The 17,775-nt window shown below is 42.6% G+C and overlaps 1 protein-coding gene across 4 annotated transcripts in view; it reads left to right on the top strand.

The window, feature by feature from the left end:
• Positions 1 to 19: 19 nt before the first annotated feature.
• RNFT2 (ring finger protein, transmembrane 2) overlaps positions 20 to 17,775 on the top strand; it is a 39,268-nt gene continuing 21,512 nt past the window's right edge. The window contains exons 1-7 of one of the 4 annotated variants that reach the window (XM_032800019.2): positions 20 to 74; positions 3,986 to 4,087; positions 6,415 to 6,902; positions 9,994 to 10,472; positions 11,629 to 11,705; positions 13,255 to 13,355; positions 16,607 to 16,760. In XM_032800019.2, the coding sequence (XP_032655910.1) occupies positions 6,820 to 6,902; positions 9,994 to 10,472; positions 11,629 to 11,705; positions 13,255 to 13,355; positions 16,607 to 16,760 (894 nt within the window). In that variant the 5' untranslated portion in view covers positions 20 to 74; positions 3,986 to 4,087; positions 6,415 to 6,819. Of the gene's footprint in view, positions 75 to 3,985; positions 4,088 to 6,414; positions 6,903 to 9,993; positions 10,473 to 11,628; positions 11,706 to 13,254; positions 13,356 to 16,606; positions 16,761 to 17,775 lie in introns of those variants that run through there. The other 3 variants (XM_032800020.2, XM_032800017.2, XM_075059998.1) reach the window with 3 other exon arrangements.

The raw sequence follows: 17,775 nt of genomic DNA, 5'->3' as shown, positions 1-17,775 counted from the left end.
GTGGGTGGTTTTGTTTCTTGCAGTTGGCTTGGCAGGGTTTGGATGATGGAGTCTGCGATGGCTGGATTGTGAGGGTAGGTAAAGGAGCGCTGTGCTGTTTGTCCTCTTCCTGTGTAACGTGCTGTGTTCTTTGTACTGCTTTGTAAAAGGGATGATGGGATGGTGACTATGTGGTATCGGTTTTTATTGTGCTGCTCCGTTAAAAGAAGAGGGAAATTCCTCTCTTCCCCCCCCCCATGCAATTCTTTAGCCATCTCTTTCATCGTAAATTTCATTTTTTCAAATCTCAGAATAGCTGGGGAAATCTGAGCACAGGCAGAGAAAATATCAGTCATTCCATATCAAATCAAACACTCGGCAGCCTGAACTTTGTTAGGTTAGCTTCAAATTGCAATGTACTGTGATGCATAGGGGCAGGCCTATGTGTGTGTCTGCATGATAAACAGACAAGGTTTGAATGTCTGCTTTTTATTCTGTTTCTACAGCGCCTAGCACAATATGAAGTCTTAGTCCTTGACTGGGGCTTCTAGTTAGTGCTGAAATACAAATAATAAAAATAAAAGCATTACTTTTTGAAATATGACCCCTTATTATACCCAATATAAGTATTTTGTTCTTATACCTAATTAGTGTGGTACTCTTTGCCTGTGATGTGAACACTTGAATAATGTGCAATCTTTGACCATCCAAAGTCCTCTGTTAGCAAGATGTATGTAGCCTGATTTGTTTTTTCCTGATTTAAATGCTAGTGTGCACATGGCACTGCAGGTGCAAAATTACCATATGTCACAACATGATGTGGAATAGCCAAATCCAGACACAACTCAATCATTCAGTGTTTAAGTTAGGTATAGGGCTGTTGATTAATCGCAGTTAACTCATGCGATTAACTCAAAAAAATTAACTGCAATTAAAAATTAATTGTGATTAATCACACTGTTAAACAGTAGCGTACCAATTGAAATTGATTAAATATTTTGTGATGATTTTCTACATTTTCAATATATTGATTTACAGAATACAAAGTGTACAGTGCTCACTTTATATTATTTTTATTACAAATATTTGCACTGTAAAAATAATAAACAAAAGAAATACTATTTTTCAGTTTACCTCATGCAAGAACTGTAGTGCAAGCTCTTTACCATGAAAGTATAACTTACAAATGTAGATTTTTTTAATTACATATCTGCACTCCAAAACAAAACAATGCAAAACTTTAGAGCCTACAAATCCACTCAGTCCTACTTCTTGTTCAGCCCATTGCTAAGACAAACAAGTTTACATTTACGGAAGATACTGCTGACTGACAGTGAGAACAGGCATTCTCATGGCACTTTTTTGTAGCCAGCAGTGCAAGGTATTTACATGTCAGATATGCTAAACATTTGTATGCCCCTTCATGCTTTGGCCACCATTCCATGCTAATGATGCATGTTAAAAAATAATGCATTAATTAAATTTGTGACAACTCTTTGGGGGAGAATTGCATGTCTCCTGTTCTGTTTTATCCACATTCTGCCATATATTTCATGTTATAGCAGTCTTGGATGATGACCCAGCGCATGTTTGTTTTAAGAACACTTTCACAGCAGATTTGACAAAATGCAAAGAAGGTACCAATGTGAGATTTCTAAGGATAAAAACAACACTCAACCCAAGGTTTAAGAATCTGAAGTGCCTTCCAAAATCTGAGAGGGATGAGGTATGGAGTATGCTTTCAGACATCTTAAAAGAGCAACACTCCGATGCGGAAACTAGAGAACCCAAATCACCAAAAAAGAAAATCAACCTTCTGCTTGTGACATCTGACACAGATGATGAAAATGAACATGCATCGGTCTGCTCTGCTTCCGATCATTATTGAGCAGAACCTGTCATCAGCATGGATGCATGTTTTCTGGAATGGTGACTGAAACATGAAGGGGCATGTGAATCTTTAGTGCATCTGGCACATAAAATATCTTGCGATGCTGACTACAACAATGCCATGTGAACTCCTGTTCTCACTTTCAGGTGACATTATAAATAAGAAGCAGTCAGCAGTATCTCCCGTAAATGTAAACAAACTTGTTTGTCTTAGCAATTGGCTGAAGTAGGCCAGAGTGGACTTGCAGATTCTAAAGCTTTACATTGTTTTATTTTTGAATGCAGTTATTTTTGTACATAATTCTACATTTGTAAGTTCAACTTTCATTATAAAGAGATTGCACTACAGTACTTGTAATAGGTGAATTGAAATATACTATTTCTTTTTTTACAATGCAAATATTTGTAATCAAACAAATATAAAGTGAGCACTGTACACTGTACTCTGTGTTGTAATTGAAATCAATATATTTGAAAATGTAGAAAACATCCAAAAATATTTAAATAAATGGTATTCTATTATTGTTTAACAGTGCAGTTAATTTTTTTACTTGTTTAACAGCCCTAATTAGGTGTCTTTTGAAATGACATTTACTCCAATGGTATCTGGCTTTAGGTTTCTAATACTGTGTACAAGGCCAAAGATCAGCTGTCCTATTGGATCCCTAGACAATCGTGGCTCCTAACCCTTTGGGGTTCTCTTCACTGCCCCCACTATGGCTGATATCTAAAAGGAATTCACTTTGCGAAGGACCATGCTTGGTTTAGCTAGGGGAAAACATTTGAAAAGACAAATTGATGGATAGTCACCCCATAGCACAAACTAGTGGAGCCCCTATAGACTGAGCTCAGGGCTGTTGGGGAGGGGAGGGGGGATGTCAGGAACTCCTGAGTTCTCTCACTCACTTCTGCTCTCATCCTGTGATCAGACCTGCATGGGCAGATCTCTGCTATAACATGGAGCTCCGTGGTTGTGCATAGGCACAGGAATCTGCTTGCACAAATCAGACTGAGGCCTTGGGCAAGTCACTTAATCTCTCTCTGTCTCACTCCATGTGTAAGATGGGGGTAATAGTGTGTACGTAGCTTGCAGGGGAGTTGGAAGAATGGGTTAACATTTACACAGTATCTGGGGGGAGAAAAAGTAAATTGTTGTTAAAATGCTAAGTATTGCCACTGTAACTGCAGCTTCAATTTTATTTGCAGGGGAGAGGGCAGAGGGGGGTATCTTTTATAATATATTCTGAATCCTAAAACACAACCTTGGATTAAAAAATGTATCTAATCAAAGGGCTGCCATGAATTACAAAGAAGATGTTTATAATCAGAACAGTGCTTGTGGTTAGAGTGTCACCAAAGATCCTGAATGGAATTACTTCCTTGGAGCTCATGAGTCCGTCAGCCCATCTGTGTACGCTCTGTATAATGTAGTTTCAGCCATGTTCCTATGCAATTTGTGGTTTTCCCCACTCTCTCTCTCTCGCTCTAATTCCTCTTCTTGCTATTGACTCTTATCCAGCACTTCATCCTTCTGAGGTATAGGACAAAGACACACACAGTAGACTGTAATCTTCAGGATCAGGCTTTAAAAACCAAGGTCCTCTCTGGGTTTTGCAGATATCAAAATCATGTGGTACTCTTTAATAGTACAGGCATCTGCTTGTGTATTCTAGCCAAAATATCTCTTCTCTCCTCATTGGTTTGTCACTTAGCTCCACCTCTGAGCTGGCTATGTTTCAGTGTTGGGATGTATATGTGGGGAGGTGGAGGTGGATATGTATATCTTATAATTTTGTGAAATGATTTGGGAGGAAAGGTTCATGCAAAATATTTATTTTCATCCTACTCCTGCATCTTACAATGCACAGGTGGACTCCTTTGCCTGCACCTAGCTTCACTGACTTCCCTATATGTGCATCCGTCGGCTTACGTATGGTAAGTTGCAGGACCAGGATACAATTTGCATGGCCTTTTGCTTTTCTGCCAAATAAATGTTTATTCTGTTTCCATGTGGGGCTTTAGGAATAAAGAATGAGGGATGAGGAATATGGCAACATAGGCAAAATGAGCAGAAAGATTTTGAAGTTAAATCTTTTTTTTCTTTTTTCTTCTATAGCTTCTCACAAAGTATAGGCTACACATCAAACACCTTAGGATATTTGAGGGAGAGTTGGGAAATATCACCAGAACAACTACGGTATATCCTTACAGAATAAAGGTATGTGTTTACCAGGGTGGATTGAGTTACATCGAAGTGTTTTAAGTCACAGATTTTAATTGTGATTTAAGTCAGCAAGCAGGAAATCTTGATTTAAATCACAGATTTTAATCAAGTTTTGCATTTATACTTTCTAGTTATTTTCCTAAAGAGAGGTTCATTCTCCTTGGTTGGTTCCCATTAAAACATGTTGATTTGCAGCTTAAATATAGCCTTTACACTAAATGGGGTGCTTCTTATTGCTAGTCTGGAGGATACACAATGTCTATACACATTTATTTAAGCAATTGTTTAGTTTAACTTACATTTATTCAGGTTCTTAATTTTTACATTTTTGATTAGGTTAGAAAATGATAAACAACACGTGTCTTATTTACTAGTTAATCATTCATTTTTACTTGTGATTTATGTGAGCTCTATTTGGATGAAAATTCAGTTAAAATGCACATAAACAGCATTTTAATTTTCTTTTATTAACTAAAAACTACGTTTACGTGTGCTGGATACATAAGAAAAGAAGTTTACCAAGAAGCTCATCAAAACATGTTTTGCATTTAAAACAAACTGTTTTATTAAACATAGGAAGTATTGTCTATAATTCGTTCACTGAACTGATTTGTTTCTGATTACCATGTCCTTCAAGATTTTAGAACTAGTAGTTCTCTCTCTCTCTCTCACACACACACCTAATTTTTATTTTGAGATTGGAAGAGGAAAACAAGCTTTCCTGCTTTTTTAACTTCCCAATTGGTTTCTTAACTCTGAATGAACTAGTCATTCAGCTGAACCAGTTTATACAATTGAAACAAAGAGCATGGCTACACTTGCAGCTGTACAGCGCTGCCGCGAGAGCGCTCCTGCAGCAGTGCTTTGAAGAGTGCGAGTGTGGTCACAGTACCAGTGCTGGGAGAAAGCTCTCCCAGCACTGCAGGTACTCCATCTCCCCGTGGGGATTAGCTTGCAGCACTGGGAGCCGCGCTCCCAGCGCTAGGGCACCGTTTACACTGGCGCTTTATAGCACTGTAACTTGCTGCACTCAGGGGGGTGTTTTTTCACACCCCTGAGCGAGAAAGTTGCAGCGCTGTAAAGTGCCAGTGTAGGCAAGGCCAAACATTCTCTCTGCACCTGCAGAAGGGGCTACTGCTCCCAAAAGCTTGATTAGCATTTCAATAAACTCTGGTTCCAGGTGTTTAGCCAGTGACTTCCACCAGCTTAGTGGCATGACTTTCCTTAAAACTTGACAGCAAACATGTTCTGTTACTTTTTAATTAAATTTATATGTTTCTGATACATTAAGCCCAAAAGTTTTAATTTAGGTTCTCAGTTTCAAATGTATAGGTTTATTTATAAAAAAACCAAAACCAAAACCTTGTATTTAATTTAAATTAAAAAATCTGATTTTTTTTATAGATTTATTTTTTTTAATCATAAATTTTGATCCATCCTATATGTAACTAATATACACCTCTACCACAACATAACACGAATTCGGATATAACGCAGTAAAGCAGTACTCCAGATGCAGGTGGGCTGCGCGCTCCGGTGGATCAAAGCAAGTTTGATATAATACGGTTTCACCTATAACGCGGTAAGATTTTTTGGCTCCCGAGGACAGCGTTATATCAGGGTAGAGGTGTACCTATAACGAACCCTTGAAAAGTTAAGAAAAAACAACTAAATTAAGTGATGTTGAAAAAAAATCTCAGTGAAGGATTGCATAGGATTGGAAATAAGTATTTAATGATTCTATTTCCAACTTTCTTATAAACTGTCAATTTGACCCTTGGCAGGTCACTTTAAAAAAAAACAAAACAAAAAAACCCAAACCGCTCAGTGCCTCAGTTTCCCCTGCAGTAAAATGGGGTAATAATGCTAGCCTTTCTCATTCATGTCTGTGTGGCACTGATATTAAGGTGATGACACATTTGTTTCTCCTTTCAGAATGATTATTTAAAAAAAATAGTTTCATGGACTCAAAATTGCTGCTGGAAAGAGAATAAAAAATAAATAAAACCTCATCCCAATTCTGTGACAGGCTACTGTAGCCAAGGGTTTCAAGTTATTATAATCTCTGTGCTTATTCTTCTCCTACTCCAGACCCTAGTTTATTAAATAACTTGACAGTGCCCAAAAGATCTGATCTTTCATACATGCACATATTTAAGAAAAGCCTGGAGAGCTTGCTAGTGTGAATTATGTGATTTACCGGGGATGCACTATGTAACAAAAAATAAAACTGTGTTGTCCTTATGTGACTGCATTTTTCATAAAATATTACTTTTTCTCCCCTCTCTGTGTGCTTCACATTGCCCTGCAAACTCCTTCAGAGGAGGAGGAGGAGAAGATCTTATTCCTAGATAGCAAACAGCCAATTTGTATGTCACATCTAGGGTTGCTGTCAGTATCCTGGAGTCACTTCTCGGATCATCTCATCTAAAGTCCATGTGACTTTCAACTTTGTTCCTGGTGCTGTAGAATGGGATCTGGCTCCTTCCTGCCCCGACTGGAGAGCTATTTCTGTGCGCTACCAAATGTCAGCAGAAAACCTTTCAAGAGTTTTGTTTTGTTTTTTTTTGCTAGTGTGCTAAAAAAACTGATACACTCCTGAACCACTGTTCAGAGAAGCAGGTGATTTTTGCCAGCCATGTCACTGAGTGAATGGGTGTCACAGCTCTCTGACCCTCTGGGCCTTTGTTACTAGTCCCCCTGGGGATTGCTGATCTGCAACGTTAATGTTGAGTGTGCTGTGTTTCAAGGTGTTAAGGAAAATGCAGAGACGGCACAGCAGCAACACTGATAGCCTTCCTCCGGAAAGGTAAGTCTTCTTTCCTCCCACGTTTCTTCCACATTCCTCTCCCACAGGCAATATTCTGATTAATTTGTTTGGTGTATTTCATATCTTTTTGAAAGGTAAAAGCTACAGCAGGGGTCGGCAACCTTTGGCATGCGGCTCGCCAGGGTAAGCACCCTGGCTGGCCGGGCTGGTTTGTTTACCTGCCGTGTCCGCAGGTTCGGCCAATTGCGGCTCTCACTGGCTGCGGTTCACCATCCCAGGCCAATGGGGTAGTGGGAAGCGGCGTGGGCTGCGGTTCCTACAGTTTGTTTAGTAAAGAGACAGAGACAACATAGTTTAGGCCCAACATTTAGTTTTGTATATATACAGTTAAACATTTTTCACATTCAGCCTAGCTTAAACTCCTGATAACCAAACTTCAGATAAGCCAGAGTTATGTCCCTCAAGATTTACTGACTGAGGCTCTACTTTTGTGGCACTTCTAAACTCCATAGGAGAACTTCAGGCTGTTGTCCTGTGGGGATCCTAAGTGCTGAAGATTTGGAAGTGAACTCTGCAGGAGTGAAGGTCCATGACAGCTGTGTTCTTGAGATGTTCTTGTGGAACTCCTCAAGAAATTAACTGCAGCTGTCTGGAGCTTAGGTGGAAACTCTTGGTTAGCACACCCTCAAATTTTATGAAGATTTTGGATGGTTCCTGAGACCTTCTGTAAACCAGGATTTATCCCTTTGTACATGGATAGATAATGGTATGCCTACTTTATTTTTAATCTTTTTTTTATAACTTCTGTGAACACAGGTTTGTTGTGGTGGTAGTTTTCAATGTTAAATTTTTCTTGGGCTAGAGAATGGGGAAATGAAATTAATCAGAAACAAAAGTGAAACTAACCAGTCTCATTTTTCTGCGGAGTTGAGGGAAATGTCTGTCAAGTGAAATGTGAAGCAAAAGATCCTGACCATTTGTGATCATTAATTATTCCATAACACTTTTCACAGGAGCAGGTTAAGTCTGGTCTTCTGCTCAAATTCTGACAGGAATGTAACTCTTCATGTTAGTGCAGAAGAGACAGTCCATGTATTTCTGTTTAAATTATTTTTATGTTCTTGGCCAACCTCTAGTTTTGTCACCTCACACTTCCATGATGCTACCTGGCATGTAGTCTGGTGTGTGGGCTGAGCACTGGAACAGAGGTTTTGTTAGCTGAGTGGTTCATTGGATGTTGCATGGACCTTCTGACATGCTTGTCCCCAGTCAGTAAAAAATGTGTAAAGCACTTTGGGATTGATAAGGTTGAAAGGTGCTGTACAAATTCAGGATTTGTACCATTATCAAATGCAAAAAGTAAGTAAAGTAAAATGGATTCTAAAAACTCTTTCATTTTTAATACAATAAAGTATTATCACTAACATGGGCAAGGATTATTTAAAAAAAAAAAAATGGTGAAATCCTGGCCTTATTGAAGTCCATGGCAAAGCTCCTATTGACTTCAACAGAGCCAAGATTTCACCCATAATGTTCACCTTCAGAGTATCGCTTATGTAGCTAGTTAACCTCTTTCCTGGTGGAGGAATAGTCATGTATCCTAACAGCATTGTTCCAGATAACATCAGTGTATTTGATTGGCATATGGACCTGCCCTGGGTATGTTATATTGTCTATGTTTATGTTTTTGGAGATAAATACAGAATTGCTACTGGTGTAGCTTCTGTGTCCAACCCTGATTCGGGGCATTCTGTGTGTCATCCAGTATGTATCTGGTTAATTCTGAACCACAGAAAATGGTACAGTATCTGGTTGCTTTGATTCCTTGCGGGTGCCTGCACAGAGACTCTGGGAGTGGGGTGTGACTATGAAAAGCCTTGTTTGGAGCTTGCTTAGTGGGGAAGTGCCCAAGAGGGAGTTGGAGCTGGTTCCAGAGCAAGATGAAATTCAAAGCTGTGCTGAGTAAGAGGTCTAGGGAGGGTTATGGGCTCCGGGGGGGAGACCGGCTACGGGAAGGTGCGGGCACTGTGTATGTACCTGTGTAATCTCAGCTCGTGATCACAGTTTCTAAAGTTGGAGGCTTCCAGGGATTAGGATCCGGAGAGACTGTAGTGCTGCACCGAGTGTCTATTTGTGGGTTCGACCTATTGCTGATCTTTGTAGTTACTCTTTTTTTTCTCTCTCTCTCTGTGTTAATAAGTGTTTACTTTGCACTGGGCATTTTCTTGACTAGCGACTTGCTTTGGGAATTGTCCCCTCTGTTCCCACTGCCACATGGGGTCATACGTTCCATACATTCACTGTAGAGCCATGCCACTGAGTACAGACAAACAGAGCATATTTTCCCTAGGCATGTGGCATTGGGAAGAAATAACGAGATTCCTGAGCCTCTTCTTGGAAACTCTCTATAGGCTGGTGGGCTGTCTCCCGAGCACAGGAAGGCACGGATGCTGTGCCCAAGTCTGCTTCAGACCCTTGCCTCAGGGCACAATTTATCAGTGAAACACAAAATTCATATATAACACCAAAACAAATGCAGGAGGGCATTCTCGTCCCTTAAATACCCTATTAGGTCATGTGACAGGGAAGTAGCTCCTTCTGGCTGATTTACCCCATGTTGTTATCATTTGGCTTTCCCTCCACACAGCGCCAGGATGGCAGTTGGCCACCTTAACTAAAGTGGGAAGAGCCTGGCAACTGGAGCTGTTAGGTCATTTATTTGGGATGACACAGTTACTTCACTCCTGGGTAGTGTGGCCATCCCAGATTCATACCGATAACAAATGTACACCACTGCACACGGTGTTTTGCATACACCACGTGTTTACTGTCAAAACCATTTTAGAGATGATGTAGAGTTTTAAATTGGCCTGTAACTGGGCTGTTTTTGGGAACACTCCAACTCTGATTTAAAAACCCAGCGAGGAGCTCAGGAACTTTATGACCCATTTGGGGGGTGGGGGAAAGCAACACTATTTGACCAGCACAATTGAACTGCCTAATGACTCCAGCCATGCCAAGGTGAATCAAAGCCAGCCGTGGTGTTCTGGAGAATCAGGAGGATGCCTTTCCCAGTGCACAGCCGGTTGTTTGATGGTTCCCACTGTGGGGCTCTTTCTCTCCATTGCAGAAGCCGGAGTCAGACAGTCAGTTCTGAGACCAGCGTGGATGAAGGTGGAGTTTTCGAAGGTTTGAAGGCTGAAACTCCCTCACCCCAGCAGCTTTTCTCAGGGCTGGCAGGCATCCCATCTGGTACCATCCCAACTACCCCATTCCAGTCAGGTTTAGTCCTGGGTTCCTCAGCAGGAGGCGGGGATGTGTTCATTCAGATGCCAGCCCCAAGGGAAGAAGGGGCCAGCCGAACAGAAGGAGCTCCATTCCACCACCGGCAGCAGCCCCATCACTATCACCATGGTCACCATCGGGGATCCTCTCTGCTGCACGTGGCTAGTGGAGACCGCCACGGACACGCAGAAGATAATGCTGAGGACCAGCCTGGGACTCCTGCGCCTGCCCTCTCGGAGCTGAAGGCTGTGATTTGCTGGCTCCAGAAGGGGCTTCCCTTCATCCTGATACTCCTGGCTAAAGTTTGTTTCCAGCATAAGCTTGGTAAGCAGCCAACTCACCATCTTCATTTGGTTCCAAGGTTGGTTCAGCAGCTGGGTCCTGCCGCAGTGTCCACTGTGTTCATCTCTGTAAGAATTCTTAGAGGTAGCAAATTCAGTGGCCAAAGGGGATCTAGGTGGGCAGGGGTGAAGCTACCTATCTTTAGGCATCCTGCCTTTTCTTCTCCTTTAATTTCATTACTAGCTGTTACAGTTGAGTGAGGCCCATGTTTGATGTCCTGTCCTGCCATGTGGCAGATTTTTGTTCTGTTCTTTGCCTTGGTCTCTCTCCCTGCCCCTCTCCACCAGGGGCTGAGAACACAGTGAAGAATCCTCACTCAGCTCTCCGGGGCAGAGGTGGGATGAGAATGCTTATAGCAGCCTCTGCTGGTCAGCTCTTGTGTGGCGCTGAAAGTCTTGGAAGGGATTCGAATTGTGCTTGGCTGGAAGGATGGTAGTTGGGAGATGGGATGACCAGTTAAACTTTACAACTGAGATTTTTCAAGGCTGCTTGAAGGATTCAGGCACCCAATTTCCTTTAATTTGAATGGGAATTGGGCATCCCCTTTTAAATGTTCATTTGTAGATGGAGTATGTAACTGTCTGGTGAATATTTGTCTTTATGGACACTGATATTGCTAGCTAGAGGAAGCCATAATGTGCAGGCTGCTCCCCCCCGCCCCGCACATCAATCCTTGCCTGCAGCACCCCTCAGTCCTAGGTCACAACGCGCAGCTTGGCCAGCGCACCTCAGTCTTGATCTGCAGAACCAGCTGGTATTCCAGTCTTCCCTCCTTTCCTAGCTCTGTTCGTGCAAGTCAGCTATACCCTGCAGTACTTTTGCTTTTGTGTTCCTGGGTCTCTCATGAACAGAGGCTGCCATTTCTTCAGTATTGTATCAAACTGTGTGGCAGCTTGTGCTTCTGTGCATATATGCACTGGAAATCGCCATGATGCATTCACATTAATTTGGCTTGTGATTCTAACCCCGCTCTCCAGAGCTTAGCGGTCAGTGTGTTAGCATCCCCCACTATATCCAGCAATTACAGGTGTTGGGCTTGTTTGTTTTTAAACCTAAAATGTTGACTATGAAATAATTTAACAATGTGAATACTCCCTGCCTGGCTCAACAACCGTTTGACGGGTGTCTTTCCTTGCAGGGATTGCTGTGTGCATTGGTATGGCCAGCACATTTGCATATGCTAACTCAACTCTCCGAGAACAGGTCTCTTTGAAGGTGAGTCCAGTATCTTGCTCTATGATGTTCTGAGACATTGCTCTTAATATGCTAAATAATGCTGATGACAGATCTTGTCTTGCACTATGTGGATGAAACAATGAATGTGCACAGATTTCTTTGCATATATGAATACTCTGTTCCCCCCGTGCCCCACAGAGCCTTCATGTCTTGCAGGAAGCCTGGTATAGTGGTTAGAGAATAAAAAATCAGAACTGGTTTCTATTCTTGGCCCTGCCACTGACTTGCAGTGCAACTTCAAGCTCTGTGCCCCAGTTTCCCTATATGTAAAAATGGAAGTGATAATGCCCCTTTCGGCAGGGTGTGGTGAGGCTTAATTCATTAACGCTTACAGAGAGCTTGGAGATTTTCAGATGAAAGACGCTATAGAAGTATTACTTATTAATATGCTTGATGTTCTGGTTACATCTTAAATAAACCAGTTGGCTTCTTCAGGTATCATGGTTTATAGTCTCATTGGGATATCTCAACAGCATTGCAGTTCCGGGTTGGGGCTGCATTATCATATAGATGATATGTAAGTGGCATAAATATATAATTATACACACATGGTAATGAAATAAATGTGACAAAATGCAGGCCGATGGGATAAATTGCACAACTTGGTGTTAATTATCTCTGTCTTGCACATTTGGCTGCCCAACCTTACCCTGTCCATTAATCCAGTTGCTTGAAGACTCAGTCTAGCATTCCTCTCAACAGCTTCAAAGAGCTGCATTTTTACTAAATAAACGTGCCCAAAAAGTTCTTTCTCATTTTCCCTCCCAAATGTGGAATTTCCTTCTCAAAATTATGCTGGTCCAAGGCTTAGAAGAAGTAACCTTCAGACCTGAAGGTTTAGGATCTAATATCGTGCCATTCATTCCCATCTTCACAAATGTAGAATTTAAGTTACTGTTGGTTCTTTCATTTGTTCAGTTGTTTCTTGATTATAAATCACATGCCCTGAAACCTTCCTGCATCCAAACACTGTCCATTCATGCTCTATGCAGTATGTTCTAGATATGATGAGGATCTAAAAGAGTCTAGGTGGTTTTTTTGATTTTTTTGTTAAAGCTACATGTTTAGATGTGATAGGTTCAGTTATCAAATGTGTCTCCTGATAAGGTCATCTAGCTCCTGCCTATTGAAGCTCAAACCTATGGTACAGCCTATCTGCTCCTACTTATCAAGCTGAGTGTAAGCATGCAGGATTTGGATGTCCTGTTGAGGTACCCACCTTTGAAAACTGGGTTATGTGGGTCTGACTCTCCCTTTCTGCCAGTGTAATTCTCTTGATTTCAGTGGAGTAGCTCTGCTTGACAAAGTAAATGAGAGCAGATTCTGGTCCTGTTTATCTACGTCTGTACCTTGCTGCCTATTTTTATGTCTCACTCCCATGTAAATAACTAATTACTGAATGCTTAGAAGTGTGTGTCTGTCCCCTGGGTTGGTCTCACATTTTTCAGCAGTTAAAGGCTTGGTGCACAATATGCATGTTCCCTTTAGACTTTTGAATCTGTCTTGTCTGCCTCTTGTTTGTGCTCAGGAGAAGAGGTCGGTGCTGATTGTCTTCTGGATCCTGGCCTTCCTCCTGGGAAATACCTTATACTTGCTTTACACTTTCAGCTCCCAGCAGCTATATAACAGGTGGGCATGTGGTAAATCCTACCTGGTGGAAACAGGTAGTAATTGCCAGGGTGGAAAAGAGGTTGCCCACCTTCTCTCACACTTTTGTGAGATGCAAGTGTAGTTCCATGGAATCTCTGTAGCCATCTCTGCTACAGTAAATGGAGGAAAAGCATACGAGTTACTTGTTGCCCATGGAAGCTGGATTTTCTATTATGGTGTAATTGAGATATAGACAGCCAGTGTGCTGGAACCAGATGAGAATACTGACCTTCATTTTCCCTTTCCACAATGGCTTCTTGCCATTGCTGTGTATCAGGCTTTTATTCTGTTACTAAAGATGGACTTGAGTAGTAACGTTTAGATTTGGATCCAGAGCCAAATGTTCCCAGCATTTGGGGGTGTTTGGATCTGGTGCAAATAGGGGCCAGTCTCCAAATTTAGTTATGGAGCTCAACTTTTCTGAAGCTGAGGGTTGTAAACATCCAGGGTTTTGGTTGGGGTCAATCTCTTATTACAATGGTAAAGGAAGAATTAAATGCCATGAAGCTATTGGAGTTAGGTTAAGCAAGTGTAACCAGGATAGATGGGGTGAAATGATGCAAAGGCAAATTTAGGCCAAACGTTAGGAAAATTGGTCTGACAATGAGATCTGTTCCCCTGTGGAAGTTTCCCAAGGGAAGTTGTGGGAGTCCCACTGATTGAGGTTTGGAACTGTACATATTCAAGAAATCATTGGAATATGAATTATATTGAACAGTCTTGCATCAGATGAGCAATAATAGCTGAGATGAGATCACAGGTAGAGCCTTTCCATTTTTAATTGGGATAAGGCAGTAGTAATAGAACCAGCTCTTCCCTGGAAAAATACATATTAAATGGTAGAACGATTGTATGCTCAGAACCATGGCACCCAACTGAATTTACATTATTAAACCAAATTTACCATTAGCAGTTATTAGAAATACCTGTGTCTTTAACTGTTACTTGGAGAAAAATGAGTTTCATTTGACCCCAACACTCTGAATTATTTTATTTAAAAAAAATGTGACTCTCATCTGGGATTCTGCCTGGGTGTTTGGAGTGGAGGGGCTGCTGTAGTGTGAATCAGAGTGGAAGCAGACGAGTGACGGGACTATGAGGGAGAGTTGCAGTTCAGAGGCTCTGGAGGGAAGGATTGGGTCAGAGTGGAACAGGAGGAACAAGTTGGGAGAATGTGCTGGAAAGGCTGCCATAGTGGGCAGCCGGGAAACAGAAGGCAGGAAGGAGGCTGCTGGGAGACTCTGAGGAGCAGGGGGGTGAGATGGGGGTGTGGGGGAGCTGATGAGGATGATGGGGATGTGGGGGAGCTGGAAGGTGAGATGGGGGTGTGGGGGAGCTGATGAGGCCAGGCCGATTTGGAAAAGAACAGCAGAGTTGGGCTGGGAGAGGGGCAGGTTAGTTCAAAGGATTCCAGCAAAACAGGAACATTGTGCCCCTGTGTTTGGGGAGTGGTGAGTTGAGGCGAAAGGGTTAAATATATTGCAAAGGCTGACAGAGAGTTCCACACCAAGGCCTGATCCCCCATGCAGTGCTCCGTGTGGATGGAGAGCTCTGTCTGTGCAGAGACCCTGGCAGCAGTGGGGCCCAGAGTCTTGCACAGGCTTGAGAGGTTAGAAATCGCCATTCACTTTTTGTTCCTTTCAGTTATTTTTCATTTCCTGATTTTGCTGTTGTTTTTGTGTATTTATTTTCATAGCCCACAATAATATTTAAGTCTCTGATTTTGTTTCTGTTTTTAGGGTTTAATTTTACCTGTTGCGCTGTGCCAGAGTTGTGAGTATTTTAATTTCATGCTCAGGCTTTTTGTTTCGGGATTTTCTTTTTGTTAAGTTTTTGCTTTTCACACAAGAGAGCTTGCTGGACAGTAATAGTGACAAGAAGCCCCTTGTGACTGCTGAAGAAGGACCTGATTTAATTGGTACCCCATGCAGTGGTTTCCTGAAGTACTGGTACGCTAGGCTCGTCCTGCCTAGGGAGCAAATATTCAACTCAGTGTCCAGCCCGAGTTGCTGGACTGGGGATGGTGGGAGGAGGAAAAAGAGAGGCATCTTTCTGCTGCTCTCTGAAGGCTGTTCTAGCCCATGGCTGAAGTAGACTTGCACGTTCCCTAATGTGTCCCCAATGCAGGTGCGGGGGTTAATCAGAGCATGTGTGCTGCAGCGGATACTCTGACCCTACCTCACCCATGCCCTGCTCCTTCCTATTCAGTGAGAGCTGCTGTGCTGAATGCCTCACGTGGGGCATGTATGCCTTGCAAGACACCCCGGAATCCAGCCTTCTGTCTCTCTGCAGCAGAACCATGCTGGTTTCCGCTGCCCATGGATCCTTTACAGCTGCAGGATCTGCGTGCTGAGCCCTGCTGGGTCACTGCTCTCCACCTCCCACTAATTTGTGTTTGCTGGAATCCATGACCGAGCTTGGATTCCCCTTTCTATAGGTTTGGAATACGTGCACTTCAATAGGCGATGCTGATTCACAGAGCCCAGCTCTTAGTCGGCCTCGAAAGTTTGTGAGCCAACTTTTTGTTTTGTCTCAGTGCGGTTACCCCATGCTGAATGGCCCTGAGCATTCTGCTGTGCCTTATGCGGTGCTGCCCTTGTCGCATGCCTGCCCTGCATTCCCAGCTAGATTAGTGCTGTGGAGAATGCTGCCCCGGTAGCAGTTCTGCCTTTGCCAGAATGTGCTTTTGTGGGGTTTCAAGGCTGGTCTACGCACTTGGTGCTCTTGAATTGGTCTGTGCTGTTCCTACTGAGAAGTGGCAACTACCCACAGTGCAGCTCTGAACTGCAGTGGTGTGCATGTTTCAGATCATTCCCCAGTGGTAAAGATGGAGAGATGTAGGTGGCTTTCCCTTCAGGAATAGGATTGAGGGGGGACATATGGGCACCAGAGCTGCTGATATTGGGAACACCCCCCTGGAGGGAAGTTTCTTTTATCAGCATGGAGTGCAGGGGTTAACTTCCACCGTAGGCTTTGTGGATGACTGTATTCCCTTTACTGAAAATGGGCAAGTCTGAAGCCATTGACCTCAGTGGGGCTGGATAAGAGCAGGCATGGGTCAAAGGCTGGAAGGGACTAATCTGCTGACCTTGCTCCTGTTACACTTGATCTTAAGAACATGTGCTCATGTTTGGTGGAGTCCCTGGGCCCATTCTTTGTACTGGAGCTTTGATGAAGGGCAGATCGTGGGCCATTTGTTAATGTTTGGGTCTTGCTGTCCTGCTTTTCAGCCTGATATTTCTGAAACCCAACCTGGAGAGCCTGGATTTCTTTGACCTGATGTGGACTGTGGGGATCACGGACTTCGTACTGAAGTATCTCACCATCTCTTTGAAATGCCTGGTCGTTGCCCTGCCTAAAATCATTCTGGCTGTCAAGTCAAAGGTAAAGGGCTCAGCTTTCTTCCTGGTCCATGTCTGATGGGAGCCACCCAATGAAACTATGCCTCTGAGGTTAGATACAGATTCTGCTTGGTTCTTGGCTGGGTGTGCAAAGGAAAGGGAGTCTCCATTTCCCCAAACTCTTGCATGATTTGTGTAAGGACCAGACAGATTTTCACTCCCATGTACAAGGTAGGGTAGGGGCTGCTAGCTCCCTCGCTTCCAGAACTACAGATTGCCCCAAAAAGAAAAGGGGGGAGGTGGGGTTGTAGCCAGCAACAATGGATGAGAATGAAGCGCTGCCCTTTGCTACAGGCTGTGGGCAGTTTGCACTATCTAGCCTTTTGTGAACAAACCGCCCGCCTCCCTGCCTCCCTCCTTCCCCTGGAAAAACAGTGGACTAAAGTGATAAAAATTGCATGCTTTGTGGAAGACAAGCATCCTTATCTGTGTAACTGTTAGCACCTTAGATTATTTAAATGGAATTTTAGAAATCTGATTTACTATGTATTTAGTAGAAATGGTCAAAATTTTTCAAATATCAACATTTTGATGAAAATGTGATGTTAGGGAAGAAAAAATCATAGAAAGTTTTGGTAAAATTTTTGCACCAATTTTCCTGGGTAATTTTTTTGACCGACTGTAGAGCTGGTAGCAACTTTTCTGATATGTGTACTTATTAATTGGTACAATCTCTCTTCCTTCCCTCACCATTTGTTTTTTTAACCTGAATTCTAGCATCATTCACTGTGTACAATGAAACTAAACAAGCCAGGGTCACTTCATGTTTAGAATCCATTTCATTTTATGGATTTGGTTTCCTGATGTGCATGCAGGATCTCAGTGCTGTTGCATCTGAGTTCTTATGGCAGGTGAATGTTTGTTTAAAAAAAGTGCTTTCTAATTTTAGACACTGAAGCTGAGACACCCCCAAGGGGTTGATCTTCAGAGATGCTGGCATTCTTCCTTCTGAGTCAGTACTTATCCAAACCAACAGCATGTTCAGGGTACATTATGCT

Source organism: Chelonoidis abingdonii, chromosome 22 (genome assembly GCF_003597395.2).
Source record: "Chelonoidis abingdonii isolate Lonesome George chromosome 22, CheloAbing_2.0, whole genome shotgun sequence".
Classification (NCBI taxonomy): Eukaryota; Metazoa; Chordata; order Testudines; family Testudinidae; genus Chelonoidis; species Chelonoidis abingdonii.
Note: the sequence above shows the minus strand (reverse complement) of the source record. Positions and strands in the feature narration are given on the sequence as shown.